Source organism: Parus major, chromosome Z (genome assembly GCF_001522545.3).
Source record: "Parus major isolate Abel chromosome Z, Parus_major1.1, whole genome shotgun sequence".
Taxonomy (NCBI): Eukaryota; Metazoa; Chordata; class Aves; order Passeriformes; family Paridae; genus Parus; species Parus major.
In genome coordinates, this window is record NC_031799.1 from 54,801,675 (window position 1) to 54,815,531 (window position 13,857).

The 13,857-nt window shown below is 37.5% G+C and overlaps 1 protein-coding gene across 1 annotated transcript in view; it reads left to right on the plus strand.

The window, feature by feature from the left end:
* The window catches only part of SRFBP1 (serum response factor binding protein 1), a 66,843-nt gene extending 56,308 nt beyond the window's left edge, over positions 1-10,535 (plus strand). Inside the window, exons 5-8 of the mRNA XM_015652838.3 lie at positions 6,988-7,069; positions 7,926-8,664; positions 9,057-9,094; positions 9,784-10,535. Coding sequence (XP_015508324.1) covers positions 6,988-7,069; positions 7,926-8,664; positions 9,057-9,094; positions 9,784-9,974 — 1,050 coding nt within the window. The 3' untranslated portion in view covers positions 9,975-10,535. The remainder of the gene's footprint in view (positions 1-6,987; positions 7,070-7,925; positions 8,665-9,056; positions 9,095-9,783) is intronic.
* The last annotated feature ends 3,322 nt before the right edge of the window (positions 10,536-13,857 follow it).

The following is a 13,857-nucleotide window of genomic DNA, read 5'->3' on the forward strand; positions in this document are numbered from 1 at the left end:
GGAAAAGGATACCTTTGGTCCAGACATTCAGATAAAATTAGAGGAGTGTAAGTACCTTGGTAGTATTTAGAAGAATCTCATGCTGTTCCCTAATACTGGATTGTGGTAGGCAGTGATGAGTGGAGTCAGTGCTGCTGATGGCAGCCCAAGCTCAGATAGATTTTCCAGACTTCTGCTTTCTACTGTGTGCAGTTTTACATATGAGCAAAAAGATTGTCCACCTATGGTCTTCAGTTTCATAATGTTCTTCATAATGTTTTGTGTTGTGTTGTACAGCAAGATTTTAGTAGATGGGTTGGCTATAGGGGTGGCTTCCATGAGAAGAGGCCAGAAGCTTGTCCTGTGTCTGATGGAGCCAGTGCCATCCAGTTCCAGGGTGGACCCACCACTGGCCAATGCTGAGCCCTTCAGCAATGGTGGCAGCACTTCTGAGATTAAGAGAGTTGAAAAGGAATGGGGGGGAATGCACCGGAGCTGTTACAACCAGGGAAGAGAGGAGTGAAAATATGTGGGTGAAGGAGCCATGAAGAAGAAGGGGAGGAGGTTCAGGCACTGGAGTGGAGGAGGGAGCATCAGCGACAATGTGTGGACTGATCCACAGACCCCCATTTCTTATCTCCCTGTACTGCTGGGGTGGAGGAGGTAGAGAAAATGGCAAGTGATGTTGAGCCTGGGAAGAAGGGAGGAGTGGAGGGAAAATGTTTTGAGATTTTGTTTTTATTTCTCACTACCCTATTCTTATTTGACTGGCAGTAAATTATATTAATACTTCCTCAAGCTCAGTCTGTTTTGCCCATTGTGGTACTTGGTTAGTGATCTCTCCCTGTCCATATCTCAGCCCATGAATCTTTCATTGAATTTTCTCACCCTTGTCTGCTGAGGAGGGGAGAGAGAAAACAGCTTCACTGGGCACCTGGCATCCAGCTAAGGTCGACCACCATCCATCAAGATAAATAAAGTAAATATCTAAATACTTACATAGTTGAATTACCATGATAAAATAAAACAATGTAAATTAATATAAACTGTGACAAGCATTGAAAAGAAAAATAAAGTAGTTTACTTGTATCTTGATGTTTTGTAAGAAATTCTTCAGTTTCCATTCTAGTAGCTCTATCACAAAACATTGTCTTGATGAGTTTTTGGAAAGGTTTTATATCTCTTAAGACATTTTTTAACTTCAAATGGATATTTTTCATCAGCCTATTTTTAAAATTGTGTATCATCCAGTTTTAAAAAAATTCTGCTTAAACTTGGACAATTTCCTGAGATCCGTAAAGAATTGATTTCTATAAGAACTTCTCACCTGTCATGCTGTTAAGCTTTTATAACTGCTACTTTATAACACCTGAACAATCATTTTTGTGTTACATTGAAAATAGTTAAAGCTTGAGTGAAAACAAAGTAGTAGATTTTTATAAAAATGAGAGGTTTTGGCAGATGATGAGTAAATAATTTGTCATAATTAGTCATCATTAATGTGAGATGCAGTCAAGAACCAACCCCTTGCTCTCAGGAGCTGAGAGACAGCAATGCTACCATGAGTGATACAATTAACCACTTGCCTCCCATACCAAAATCTTCACCATGTTTGATGGCCACAAATCACATGCTGTATGTTTTACAGACATAAAGCAAGAGGGTGAACTAGCTGCAGTTCACAGTCTAAAAGTAATTTCTCTCAAGTCTTGTTCCAAAGTAGTATGAGGTCATGGTATGGACTTGGGTGGTAGCCATGGTTTGGCACCTTCAATCACCCTGTGACTTCACATTAATCACATCTGCTGTTATGAAGGACAGCTGTAACTAGTTAGAGTTTTGTAAAGAATGTGTGGATTAACAGGTTTTCTGGTTTTTTATTTGTTTTTTTGCCGTTTTTTAATAGCGCTCTTCTCCCAAGCTGCTATAAAGGGTATTGAAATAATGTCTTTTTTTCGCCCAGAATTTGGTGTTACCTTTTTATGCTTACTCTAGTTAGTATTGATTCTTTTTTTCTTCTTCTTCTTCTTAAAATTAGGGTATTATTAATGTTTGAAATTAAACTGGACTTCAAAGAAACTAGTATGACATTCTCCAAGGTTGTTTTCTGTGTCATGGTTTTTGCCATGTACTGCTTACTTCCCAGTGGGGTTTCTTACTGTCTCCATTTGAATTTCATTGTTTTAAATAACTGACTATTGACAGACACAGAGCCACAAAGCATTACCAGTTTGGTAGCACTCTCGCCCAGGTGAAACTCTAGTTGTTGTCCTTATAGTAGTATATGCTTCTAACAACAGGCTTGTTTCTGATGAGATCTGTAATGAGGCAATTCCGTTTTGTGCAAAAGTCAACTGAAGAACAGAAGTATGATCTCTTTCCTTGTATTGATTATAACTATAGCAGACAGGGTACAGACAAAAGTAGTCTTGGAACAGAAAGATTATTCAGAATAAAGCAATGGTCAAAAGTCTACATTTCATGTTCTCAGATTAATCACAGGTTTCTGCCCTTCAATTCATCCTGGAGCTCTGTTTGTCTCAGTCATACTACCAAGGCATACCATTCAGCTCCTGCAATCCCATCTGCTTCAAGACCATGAGACACCCAGCTTCTCATTCTCACATTCCTCTTTTTACCCCCCATTTCATGTACTGACCTAATGTCAGATGGTCTGGAATATCCCTTTGGTCAGCTGGGGCCACCTGCCCCACTGTGTTTCCTTCCAACCTCCCAGGCACTTCTCACCAGTGTGGAAGTGAAAAAGCAGAAAAGGCCTTGGCTCTGAGTAAGCCCTACTTAGCAGTAACAAAAACCTGTGTTTATTATCAGCCCTGTGTCCAGTACAAATCCAAAACACAGCCCCATACCAGCTGCTTTGAAGGAAATTAGCTCTACTCCAGCCTTAACCAGCACAGTAACTTAAAATTCCTCACTCTAAAGTGTGACTATACACTGCCCTATTGCTTTGTTCACTTTCCAGTTCCTCAATTGCACACTGAAGGAGGATGAATGTTCCTGTAGAAAGTACTAGCACATTCTTACATAAAAAATAAGTAGTGCAAAATAAAACAAGAAGTAACAGGAGTATGTCAGAATAAAAGTGTACAATTCTAGTATCTAATTAAACATCCAGGGGAAGTGGGGGGTGAAGTGTTCTTGCTTGTAAAGACATTTCTTGTTTTGCATGTAAAGTTGACATTTCTTTGTTAGGTTGTTTTGTTTTTTTTCCCTGTATTGTCTATATTTCTGTAAGGTTTTATATACTGGAAAATACTTGATGGAAAATAAATTGAGCATAGGCTGTGCCAAAAAAGCCCCAAACCAAAGCAAAACCAAAAAACCCATACACTGAAAAATGAGAAATTTGAGAGAATGTGAATATCGTATTTTGCGTTTGTTAACTGGTGGCTATCAGTGTGAGTAGTGTTTGTGAAGTATTTGGCTCTAAGGAAAAAAATGTGGTTATTCTGTATGGATTGGCCTATATATGCTTAAAATCTTTCTATAGATATTTAAATTAAAAGACACCAGATGTTGCACAGAAGCTGCTGCTTCTGCTTTTTGAACTTCATGGTATATTCTTTCAAAACCCACAGGAAGTAGCTGAGGGAAAAAGTGTATTAATTAAGTTCAGAAATAGATTTTCCAGCTATAGGAAAATCTCCAAAGAAAATAGCATATGATCTTCAGAAATGTGAGCTTTCTGTCCCAAGAATCTGGTGGCAGCATGAAGCACTGTCACATGGGGATAAAAATTCAGATTTCAAGTTTTCAGAGCTAAGCTAGCCTGGAAATAAGCCAGTCTGTGGCCCTTGGAAATGGACCCATCTTTTGACCTGTCCCCTCTGGCCAGTGTTCATCGTTCTATAGACAGTCTTCAGGAAGATCATTTTTCCAGGGTTTTTTGACCTGAAGAAATAATGTTGTAGTAGCAGAGACAAGAGGGAAAGTACTAGAATTTCCAGATGCTCTGCATTTCAAACATGAAATATGGCTGAGCATAGAGTATATTTTATAAGTGTCTCGGTTGTAGAAGACAGGTGTCTGCTAGGGAGAGCAGGAGCCTCTTTTGGGATGAAAGAATGTAGACCCCTCCCTCCGAATTATTATAATTTTGAAATCAAGGGGCTCTCAGGCAGAGATCTGGGGATAGGAATAACAGTTCTTTACTGGTATAACCAGGCAAACAAACAACAATAACTACAGCATTAACAAGAAAACAGAACCAGGGACCCCGGGACAGTTTTCTCGGCTGAGATGGGAAGGGATGGAGGAGAGGCTTTGTTTTCACAAACCCCTCGGGCAGTCAGTCCTGGTGCTCCTGCAGGGCTCCGAGGAACAGTCGGCTGGAACAGCAGGGATGAGCTGAGATCCTGGGCCGGTGGCTGAGGTGGATCAGCAGGGATGAGCTGAGATCCTGGGCCGGTGGCTGAGGTGGATCAGCAGCTCCGCGGTGGTGGCTGGCACTGCCACACGTCCCGGCAGGACAGGGGGTGCGAGGCCGCCAACACAGAGGGGAGAAGAAGAAGCAGCTGCTCTGTCTGGGTGATGGCGAAATTCCCTTCTCTTCACCGCAGCAGCTCCGCGACTCAGCAAAAACGAATGTCTTTTCCCGAAGCCGAAGAAAGCCCACCAAAACTGTCCCCACCCTCTTTTCCTGCCCCCTTCCCCCCTGGGCCCGGCCACTCTTTGTCCTTTATCAATCACCCACTAAATACCCACAGTTAGGTTGTCTCAGCACATAATGGGTAAAAATTCCACGGGCAGGCCAGAACAACAAAACCAAAAAAAAAAGGGACACCTAACCCTCAACAATAAGCTCTAGAACTATGGCAAAATAATTACAAAATGGGATTTGCTTTGCACTGGTTGAGGAAGAAGATTTATGGTTGGCAAACCAATTAAATATTTCTGCATTTCGAAGTACAGACTCTGGTGTATTTGTAGTGCCTTCTTTTCCTCTGTTTCCTTCAGACCAGAGCACTGAGAGTGACTCTCCGCACTAGTAGTTGGTAGAAAGTGTCCCATCTGTCTTTATGCAATGAATATATATGTAATTGTTTATAGTTACACAGTTCTGCTGGAAGAAAATGGGCATGCAAACAAGTAATATTCACCACTGAGCAGTCTTACATGGATCACATCAGCTGCTTTAAATGTGAATTGCTGATGTGTTTGGTATCATGTGTGTCGTTGTGGCTTTACCCCAACCAGCAGCTAAGTACTCAGCAGCTGCTTACTCACCCCACCCCTGCCGAGATGGGGAGAGCATCCCAAGAGCAGAAGTCAGAAAAACTTCTATCTTGAGATAAGACATTTCATGGAGGAAATCAAAGCTGTATGTGCAAGGAAAGGAGAAGGAATTTATTCACCACTTCCCATTAGCAGGCAGATGTTTAGCCACATCCCAGAGAGCAGGGCTTCACTTCACATAATGGTTACTTGGGAAGATAATTGTCATAACCACAAACATCCCCATACCCTTTTGCTACCTCAAGCTTTTATTGCTAAGCATGACTTGAAAAGGACTTGATGTCCTTTTGGTCCATGTGGATCAGCTGCACGAGGCATCAGCCTGTGGCAGAGGCAGAGCAAGAAACAGAGAAGGCCTTGATGCTGTGCAAGCACTGCTCAGCAATAACTAAAACATTGATGTGCTACTAATCCTAAAATGTTGTAGTCACAAATCCAAAACACAGCACCATCTTGTCTGCTATGAACCATATTAACTCCATCCCAGGACAGGACCAGTAGCACTTATCTACCAGATAACACCTGTGGCTTGGGCTCCATCCGCTGTGGTGATTGCTTGGGACAGGAGAGGCAGCATGCTTTGTTGAGCTGATGGCACCAAAATCAGCTCAGGTTACATCACAGGCCACTTCTCTAGTTCTTTATGAGTACCATCATTTGTTGGTTCTCGTAGCTTCTGCTGTGATACTTCCGTAGCACAAAGCTGAAATCACAGAAAAAATTTGAATGTGTGTCCATTGCAGTACCACTAGGAAGAAGAGAGAAAGGTAGGTCTTTTGTATGTCTCTTCCACTCTCTCCAGAGAATTCCACTACAGGCTTTAAGAAATCCTCCTGATAAAGGTATGTTTTACAAATCTGTTAGACCTACTTTTCCTCCTTTCAAAAAAGAAGATAAGAAAGAAAGAAGGAAACAAACAAACAGGCAATTCCACAGAAAAATGAATAGAAGACAAAGCTGTCTTTGGAAAAGTCTTAGATACGTTTCATTTCGTTTTTCAAGGAGAGTGATGACAAGAATGTGAAAATGAGAGCTTTTACAACGTGTCATACCTGTGATTTCTAGTATATAAAAGAGGAAGTCAGAATAGAATAGAAACTACATGTTTATTTATTTATTTTTATTTTATTACTATTTTTTTTTTCAAATTGAAGCAACAAGATCGTATTTCTGCTTTCTGCTTTGAATCAATCTGCAGAATTCCAGTATTCTACCACTTCAACTTCAAGGTTATTTGTCTTTATGATCAAGTTAGACCTTGCCTTTTAACATTTTACATATATTCCTTCAATATCTGCTGTGTAGTTTTGCCAACTTTAATGAGATCAATACTGTAATTCTTGGCAAGCTGTTGCATTACTTCAAGCAGAATGCCTTCTACCAGTATGTTCTTTATTCAGTGAGTTCATGAATTTTCTTTGCTCTTGTATGAAATAGTAAATGTAAAATCAGTGAACGATGTGTCTGATACGTTTTAAAGAAAACATAAATCATGTTATACCTGTTCAGTACCTGAGAAAAATGACATGTTGAGCATCTGCTACATTTCTGTCAATGTTTAGGCAGCCAGATTTTAATGCATAAAGAATGACGGTTATACATGAAAAATAAAATACTTGTTAGTATCATAAGCTTCCCTCTCATTCAGTTCCTGGTGAGAATCACATTAGTGTGCATTGTAGGGTAAATGACACAGAACTGTGTAAGTTAACTATTCTCTTGACTTCATGCCTTTGGAATTTTCCTGTGTAGCCAGACTGTACTGCAGCTGAGAGAGCCATGGCAAGACTTGCAACACACCCCACCTTGAAGCCTAGATTCGTTGAACTTAAAGGTATGAAACATTTTCTTTAATTTTCTATTATATCTGTAACTGGTGTGTTACCTTGTTCATGGATGTTTCTGACGTGAACAAAAGTAAAAAACCCACAAAATTAGGTAATTAGCCTAACTAGCTGCAGTGAACCAAGCCACAAACTTGAAACCGTTTATATGGCTTTATGTGTGACAGTATGCAACATGACATTTATTTAATATAGGATGTTGAACAAACAGAGCTTAAAATGGGAATTCTAAAAATGAAATTACATTAAATAGGAACATAAATGGATCATTACCAATGGGTTTTCAAAGACACCTAAAAGGTTTTACAAATTACTTTCTTAATCTTCCCTGAAGGCTGTCCTCAGAATTCTTAGGATATCTTTCCTGGTTATTTAGCCTTCCTCGTTTCCTTGAAATTGGAATTTCCCACTTAAAATTAATGTTAAAAAGGATCAAGTCCTAGTAGTAACATCACAAAGTTATTTCATTAATAACAGAGCATATCAAATATCCATTTAATTATATATGAACAAATTAATATTAATTTGCAATTTTACACACAAAGTAGTACCCTAAGTAAACATGATTATCAGCTGCAGATTATTTTTTGAAGGAGAAGTTCACAGTTTAACCCAAATTTTATCATGTATTTAATTGATAATATTTTTCAAGGATTTTCCTTCACTATGTTGATACTGTAGTCTAAGGTATCTCTTGTCCAATGTGTTTGGTAAATAATTCATAAGGACATTCAAAGTATGCTCAATACAAACACATACAAGTTGAAAAAATGTTTTCTTATGTAAAAATAACTTGCGTAAATTCATGTGTAGCTGCAACAAAATATTTTTCTGCCCCTTATACAGCTGCTGTTAAAGCTTTTAAGGATGCAAGAAAGAACCCAGACAAAGCCACTCCTATGAAAAAGGATCAGTCAGAAGAACAGCCTAAATCGGCAGAACATTCCAACAGCAGCTTGGATGACCAAGCTTCTAAGCAGCCTCAGAAACAGCAGGGATGTGAACACAAAACAAAATCAGGCATGAAAATAGAAACTGACAAGGTGGTTGAAGAGCTCTGTGAGAGTGAATCTGAGCAGAAAACTGTGGAAATGGAGAGAGCATATGCTCCAGAAGAACCTTCATTTCAGGCAGTAAAAATGCAAACAATTACTCAAAACAAAACAGAAAAGAAACTTGGCTATCAAAAAAAGAAAGAAAATATGAGTATGAACAAATTAAATGCAATAAAAGAAATAATTGATGATAGTGACCAAGAGCATCCCAGTGAAAAGGAGTACTTTGATGATAGTACTGAGGAGAGGTTTTATAATGAGTCATCAGATTCTGACAGTGACAGCAATGATGATTTCTTCATTGGCAAAGTGAAAAAAAAGAAAAAAGTGGCAGCAGTTAATAATTTTTCTTCAACAAAAGGAAAGGGTAGTGTTCAGAAAAATGTAACAAAGACAGAAAAGAGCACGGTGTCTGGGACAGCCCACGATCTGATCATGGAAGAGAGGAAGCCACTTGCAAAAGCAAGCAAGCTGGAGTCAGTGTTCTGCAGTTCTTTGTCTACTACCAATCAGAAATCTCAGAGCAGAAGGTAAACCTTTTCTCCATGCCATTCCCTCCCTTTGTCATGGTAATGGAAATGGCTGTGATTTCTAATAGTCCTTACTAAACAGAGAATTTCAGCCCATTAAACCCTACAACATTTTCCCAGAAACTACTCACTAGTCTTCTTAAAGTTCTTTGAAAATACATATATTTTATATTCACAGTAGCCCTGATATATGCATAGGAATGCTAACTAGATCTACACCCAAAGTCAATCACTTTTTAATTCTTCTCTTTCTACTGTTAACATGGGTGGAGCACTATTGAAGAAGCTTGCATGTTATGTTTGAGAAGATATTGCATGATGATTCTTTATTTGCAGGTGTTTGTAATCTTACAATTTTATTGAAAAATATTAATTTCTCATTCTTTTTTTAGAAATACTAAAGACCAACCTCTTAAAAATGAGAGAACAGGTATGTATTACTTAACCTGGTAAAATTAGGAGAGGAAAAAAACATTTTCATCTATTCATGATGGGTGTTAAATTTATTTCTTTTCAAGTTTATGGAACATACTTTAACATTTGTTGTTAAAATGGTCAAACTGTTCAGCTTTCATTTTAATTAGTGGATATTGTGTGCTATTTTCTATTTTCTCATATTAGAAATACTTAAGGTTTACACCAGAAAATGTTTTTTCTGTCTGTCAAGCAGTTGGCGTTGACTTGTGCACAGGTAAAAGTACTAGATATGTAACTAGTACCTTATCTCATCAGTAATTTCCTCAATAGCTCCTGAATATGGAATATTTTACTCCATTTATATTCTGTAGTACCATTTTGGAGTTCATTGGGTTGAGGATATAATTCCAGTCTTACTGAGTTACATTGTGCAACAGTCATTGGTTTATTGTGAAGAAAAAAGTTTAGAATGTGCTCACAAATTGTGAGTGCAGTATTTATAAATCTTAACTGTCTGCAGTCTAGTGAGTGGCAATTTACCAGGCTGCAAGATGAAGAAATCTTGCTGCTAATATTCAGATGATTGTGTTCCCCATGGCTCATTATGAAATTTTTGAAAATATCTGCAATCCCAAGGTAGTTTGTATACTTTTATGAATGTTCATGATGTAGTTCATGGGGTTTTTTTTTGTATTTGCACAGGTTTCCTTAAAAATGAAACAAAGCTCAAGAAGAAACCATTTGCAAAAGCTTCAGGGGGTATTAAGTGCAACAATAAGAAAGCACTTGCGGAGCAGCCTCTTCATCCTTCATGGGAAGCAAGCAGGAGACGCAGAGAGCAAGTGTCTCAAATTACAGCATTCCAGGGGAAAAAAATTAAATTTGATGACTAGAGTAGATGTATATGGAGGTTCAAAAAAAATTTTTTTAAACTGCTGTTTGAACATCTTTGTTATATTGTCCGTGTCCTTTGCATCCTACAAAATTGCAGCTATTGTTTACCATCTTAGAATATCAAGATTGCTTCATTCATTTTGTGTGCTGTCTGTTGATTAATGTAATGGCCATTTGGGGTTGGTTCTTAAGTCCAATTATGTAGTGCCACCAGTGCCAGTATATTCATGAAATATACCCTAATATAAAACGTGAATAAAGGGTTTTTAGGAACCCTTTATATAAGTAATTTGTGCCCTGTAGGAATATTACAGATTCTTTGGAGAGGAGTTTGGAAGGGGTTTTTTTGTATGTAAAAAAAGCTACTTATATGAGAATTTGGTTTTCAAAAGAAAGGTTCTGTATTGTAACATCTCAACTGAGACAAAGTAAAAGATTCTTCTGTTTGAAGAAACTTCATAAATTAATCAGTCTGTTGGATAGCTGGAAAAGTCACATCAGTTGTAAGCATAATATGAAAATTTCTGGAGAGAATAAAGTATTGTGCTTTTAAATTGTGATCTCTGTTCTCTGATTATACTGCCAATTTGAAGAAATGAGAAGGTGTCTTTAAAACTTTGTTCTGGTAGGTATGTCTGGATCCTTCAACGTGTGTCTTGCACTTTCTGAAAGAATGTGAAAACCTGGAAAAAGCTTGTACACTAAGAAAGATTTGACTTTTATGTCGCAGTCTGACATTGGGAGTTCATCTGATTGGGATTTGACATAAAAAAATACATTAAATACTGCTTCAGGTGCTTTTCCTACTATCTAATTAAAAAGAAATTCTGAACATGTAATTCATTTTTAAGTGTTGTTTATTTCAGTAGTTACCTTTCATAATCAGATTAATTCATAAACTTGGTAAATGACTGAACTGTGCTATTCATGTAGCATTTTGAGATGCCCTGCATCATCCCAAAGGCCCATCTAACCTAGTATCTTTGAAAGTAGCCAAAAAGGGATGCTTTAAGGATAGAGGGAGCACACAGTGATACATCATGCAACATCCATCTCTTCAGGCTTACAGTTTTACAGCTCTGTGACATCTTGTGGTATTGTAGCTTAGGGTGTTTAATAATCCTTTATCAATTTCCTTTCTTCAGATTTGTCTGCTCTTAAATCCCTGCAAACTTGTAGAATATGTCATCCCTTAAGGTGTAGATGGCCTTCCTACATATTGCAGTCTGAAAAAAAAGGTTTTTTCTGAGTCTCAGGCAAAGCCAGCAGGCTTCTGGGCTGCATTAGAAAATGTTGCTAGCCAGTATGAGGATCCTTGCCCTGGAGTAAGCACAGATAATGCTACATTATACATGTCCCATCTTGTGTTAAGCTCCTGAAGACTAAACCTTCAAGTTGGTCTGTTCTGTATTAATATTTAGGCATGGTTTGCCCCACTTAGTTAGGGTTTCTTTTCTATATACTGAACAAATGTCAGTATATCTAATTGTCACTACATGTAACATTTTTAATGACATTGCCTCCCAGAGGAATGATAAATTCAACCAACCTTCCATTTCAAAGTGGCTTTGATGCTGTTATTTTCATTGTACCGTATGGAACAGTATTTAAGGCCAAAAGCTTCAAAATAAAGCACAGAAAAATGTTTACAGTAGTTTTGTAAGATTATATTTCACAGAAGAAGCCATGCATTTACCTGCTTTCTATAAACTCCAAGGTTTTCATATGCAAACATTAATCCTTAAAGCTTTAAATAAAAAAGTAAGTAAGTCCTAGATGAATGTCACACCAAACAAAGGTTTGGTATGTGACTTCTCTGCTTCCAGTGTAAGGCAAGAGAAGTATCTTTTGGTAGATATTATCAGCTGTAACAGCTTTTCGTGGACAGCTTACCTTTCTTTTAGCAGATGAATACCCTATTTGTACAGCTTACCTTTCTTTTAGCAGATGAATACCCTATTTAAGAATTGAAGATTGCAAATAGTTTGAAAAAAGACCTCAAGACTCTAAGGATCTAAGGAGCTAAAGTTCTAAAGTGTTTTTTTGTCATGTGCTTAAAAGATCTAGGAGCATTATTGGTTTATCTTGTCACTTGAGCAAGTTTCTTACTGCATTATTACAGCTGTAATTGGTGGCCACAGAATTCTCCCTGAAGGAAGCCTGACTTACCAAAACACACTTTTTTTTTTTTTTTTTTTTTTTTTCAAAAATACTTCTAAGCTCTTACTTTAAAGAAAAGAAAAAAGATAACATTCACTGAGCATGAATGAGAGAAGAGAGATTAGGATACTGGCATTGGTTTATATTTTAATGGGTTACTGCCACTTTCTGCTGGTGGTTAGTGAGTCACCTGGATCACAGCCTTAATTCATTATACAAACAAGTAGTGATGGTGGAGATTTGATAGTATCTCTTACGTGTAACTGGGAAATTCATTTGTGGACTGATAAACCCAGTGAACTTGCCTGGAGGTTGTTGATAAAGTTCAGAATGCTTTTTCTTCATTATAACAATATAACATGTTCAATATACATGTGATTTTAACTCATATCTATAGCACTGTTTAGACAGAGACCTCTCACAAAGTACTAGCAATTTATTTTTGTAGCGACATGGGAAGTTATTTCTTTCTGTGATAATTAGATTTTAAAATGTTGAGAACTGTGCGTTTCAGTTCAGTACCATACCATGAAGAAATGTCTTTAGCCAGGTACATACCAGTCAGATACTACTAGGCTGCTTCAGGTGCACAATTTTTTCACCTCGGGCTTACCAACAAGATAATCAGATTTTTCAGTATCTTTTGAGACAGTCATCACTAGTTTAAATATGATTGGTTTTTTTTAATACAAAATTAAAAAAATACAAAATGTGTGTGTATTATTTTTAATACAAAATGTGTGTGTATTATTGATGGGACCATTTTGTGGCTCCAAACTGGCATAATTATCTCTTTAATCAGTTTTTATGGAATTATTAGATCAGGAAAAATGGGTCTTGAATGAAAGTTCAGCTACAGCAGTACTTGCTTAAGTGAAAATGTTGAGCTGCTTTGCGAATGTAGACTGGTAGTAGATCATTTTGGGATACTAGGCAGGTGATCTAATGTGAAAATGAGATAGCAGAATGGGGGTGTAAGGTACTTGGGAGCTGGGAAATATTTTCAATAGATTTGAATATGCTGTCTGCAATTGTCATAATTCAATTTTTACTGCATTTATATATTTGCACAGATTTTGATCTACTCCAGGTTCTGTTCAAATAGAGTTTGCATATTCTGATCTAGTCCAGAAATAGCAGATGGAGAAATTCTCAGCTCTAATAAGTAGTAGGATAGGAAGTAATTTTTCAATTGAGAAACATTACACAAAGTAGGTTGTATCTGAAATAATTCTACATTTATTGTATAAACTTTAAAAGATATTACATTGGTTTTATCTCCATTTACATGAAGCCAAGAGTGCCAATTATTTGATATTGAAGTGTTTGATGACTTCATATTAGAACAAGTCTCCAAGCTTTTTAACCATGCTCTTCTGTAGCAGTCCCCCAGTGAAGGGACAAGAGATGCTTCACAACTCAGACTGTTTCATCAGTTTAGCATACAGATTGAAGAGGCAGCAGGACACTGGCTTGTACTGGGAGGATGTGAGTAACAGGATAAAATGTGTTTGGAATAACTGCAGGTTTTATCTGTTAGTCAATTTTCAAGAGTACATAGACTTCCTGCCATGTACTGGTCAAGTATTCTTTCTGTGAAAGCATACTTTTGGAGCAGAAATTCTGAATGTGCTTTTTAATTCCTGTTTATACCGAGACAGATATGATAAGGAAATTCTATGTCCAGATGAACCATATATTTCCTCCTGTTCAGCCTTGACA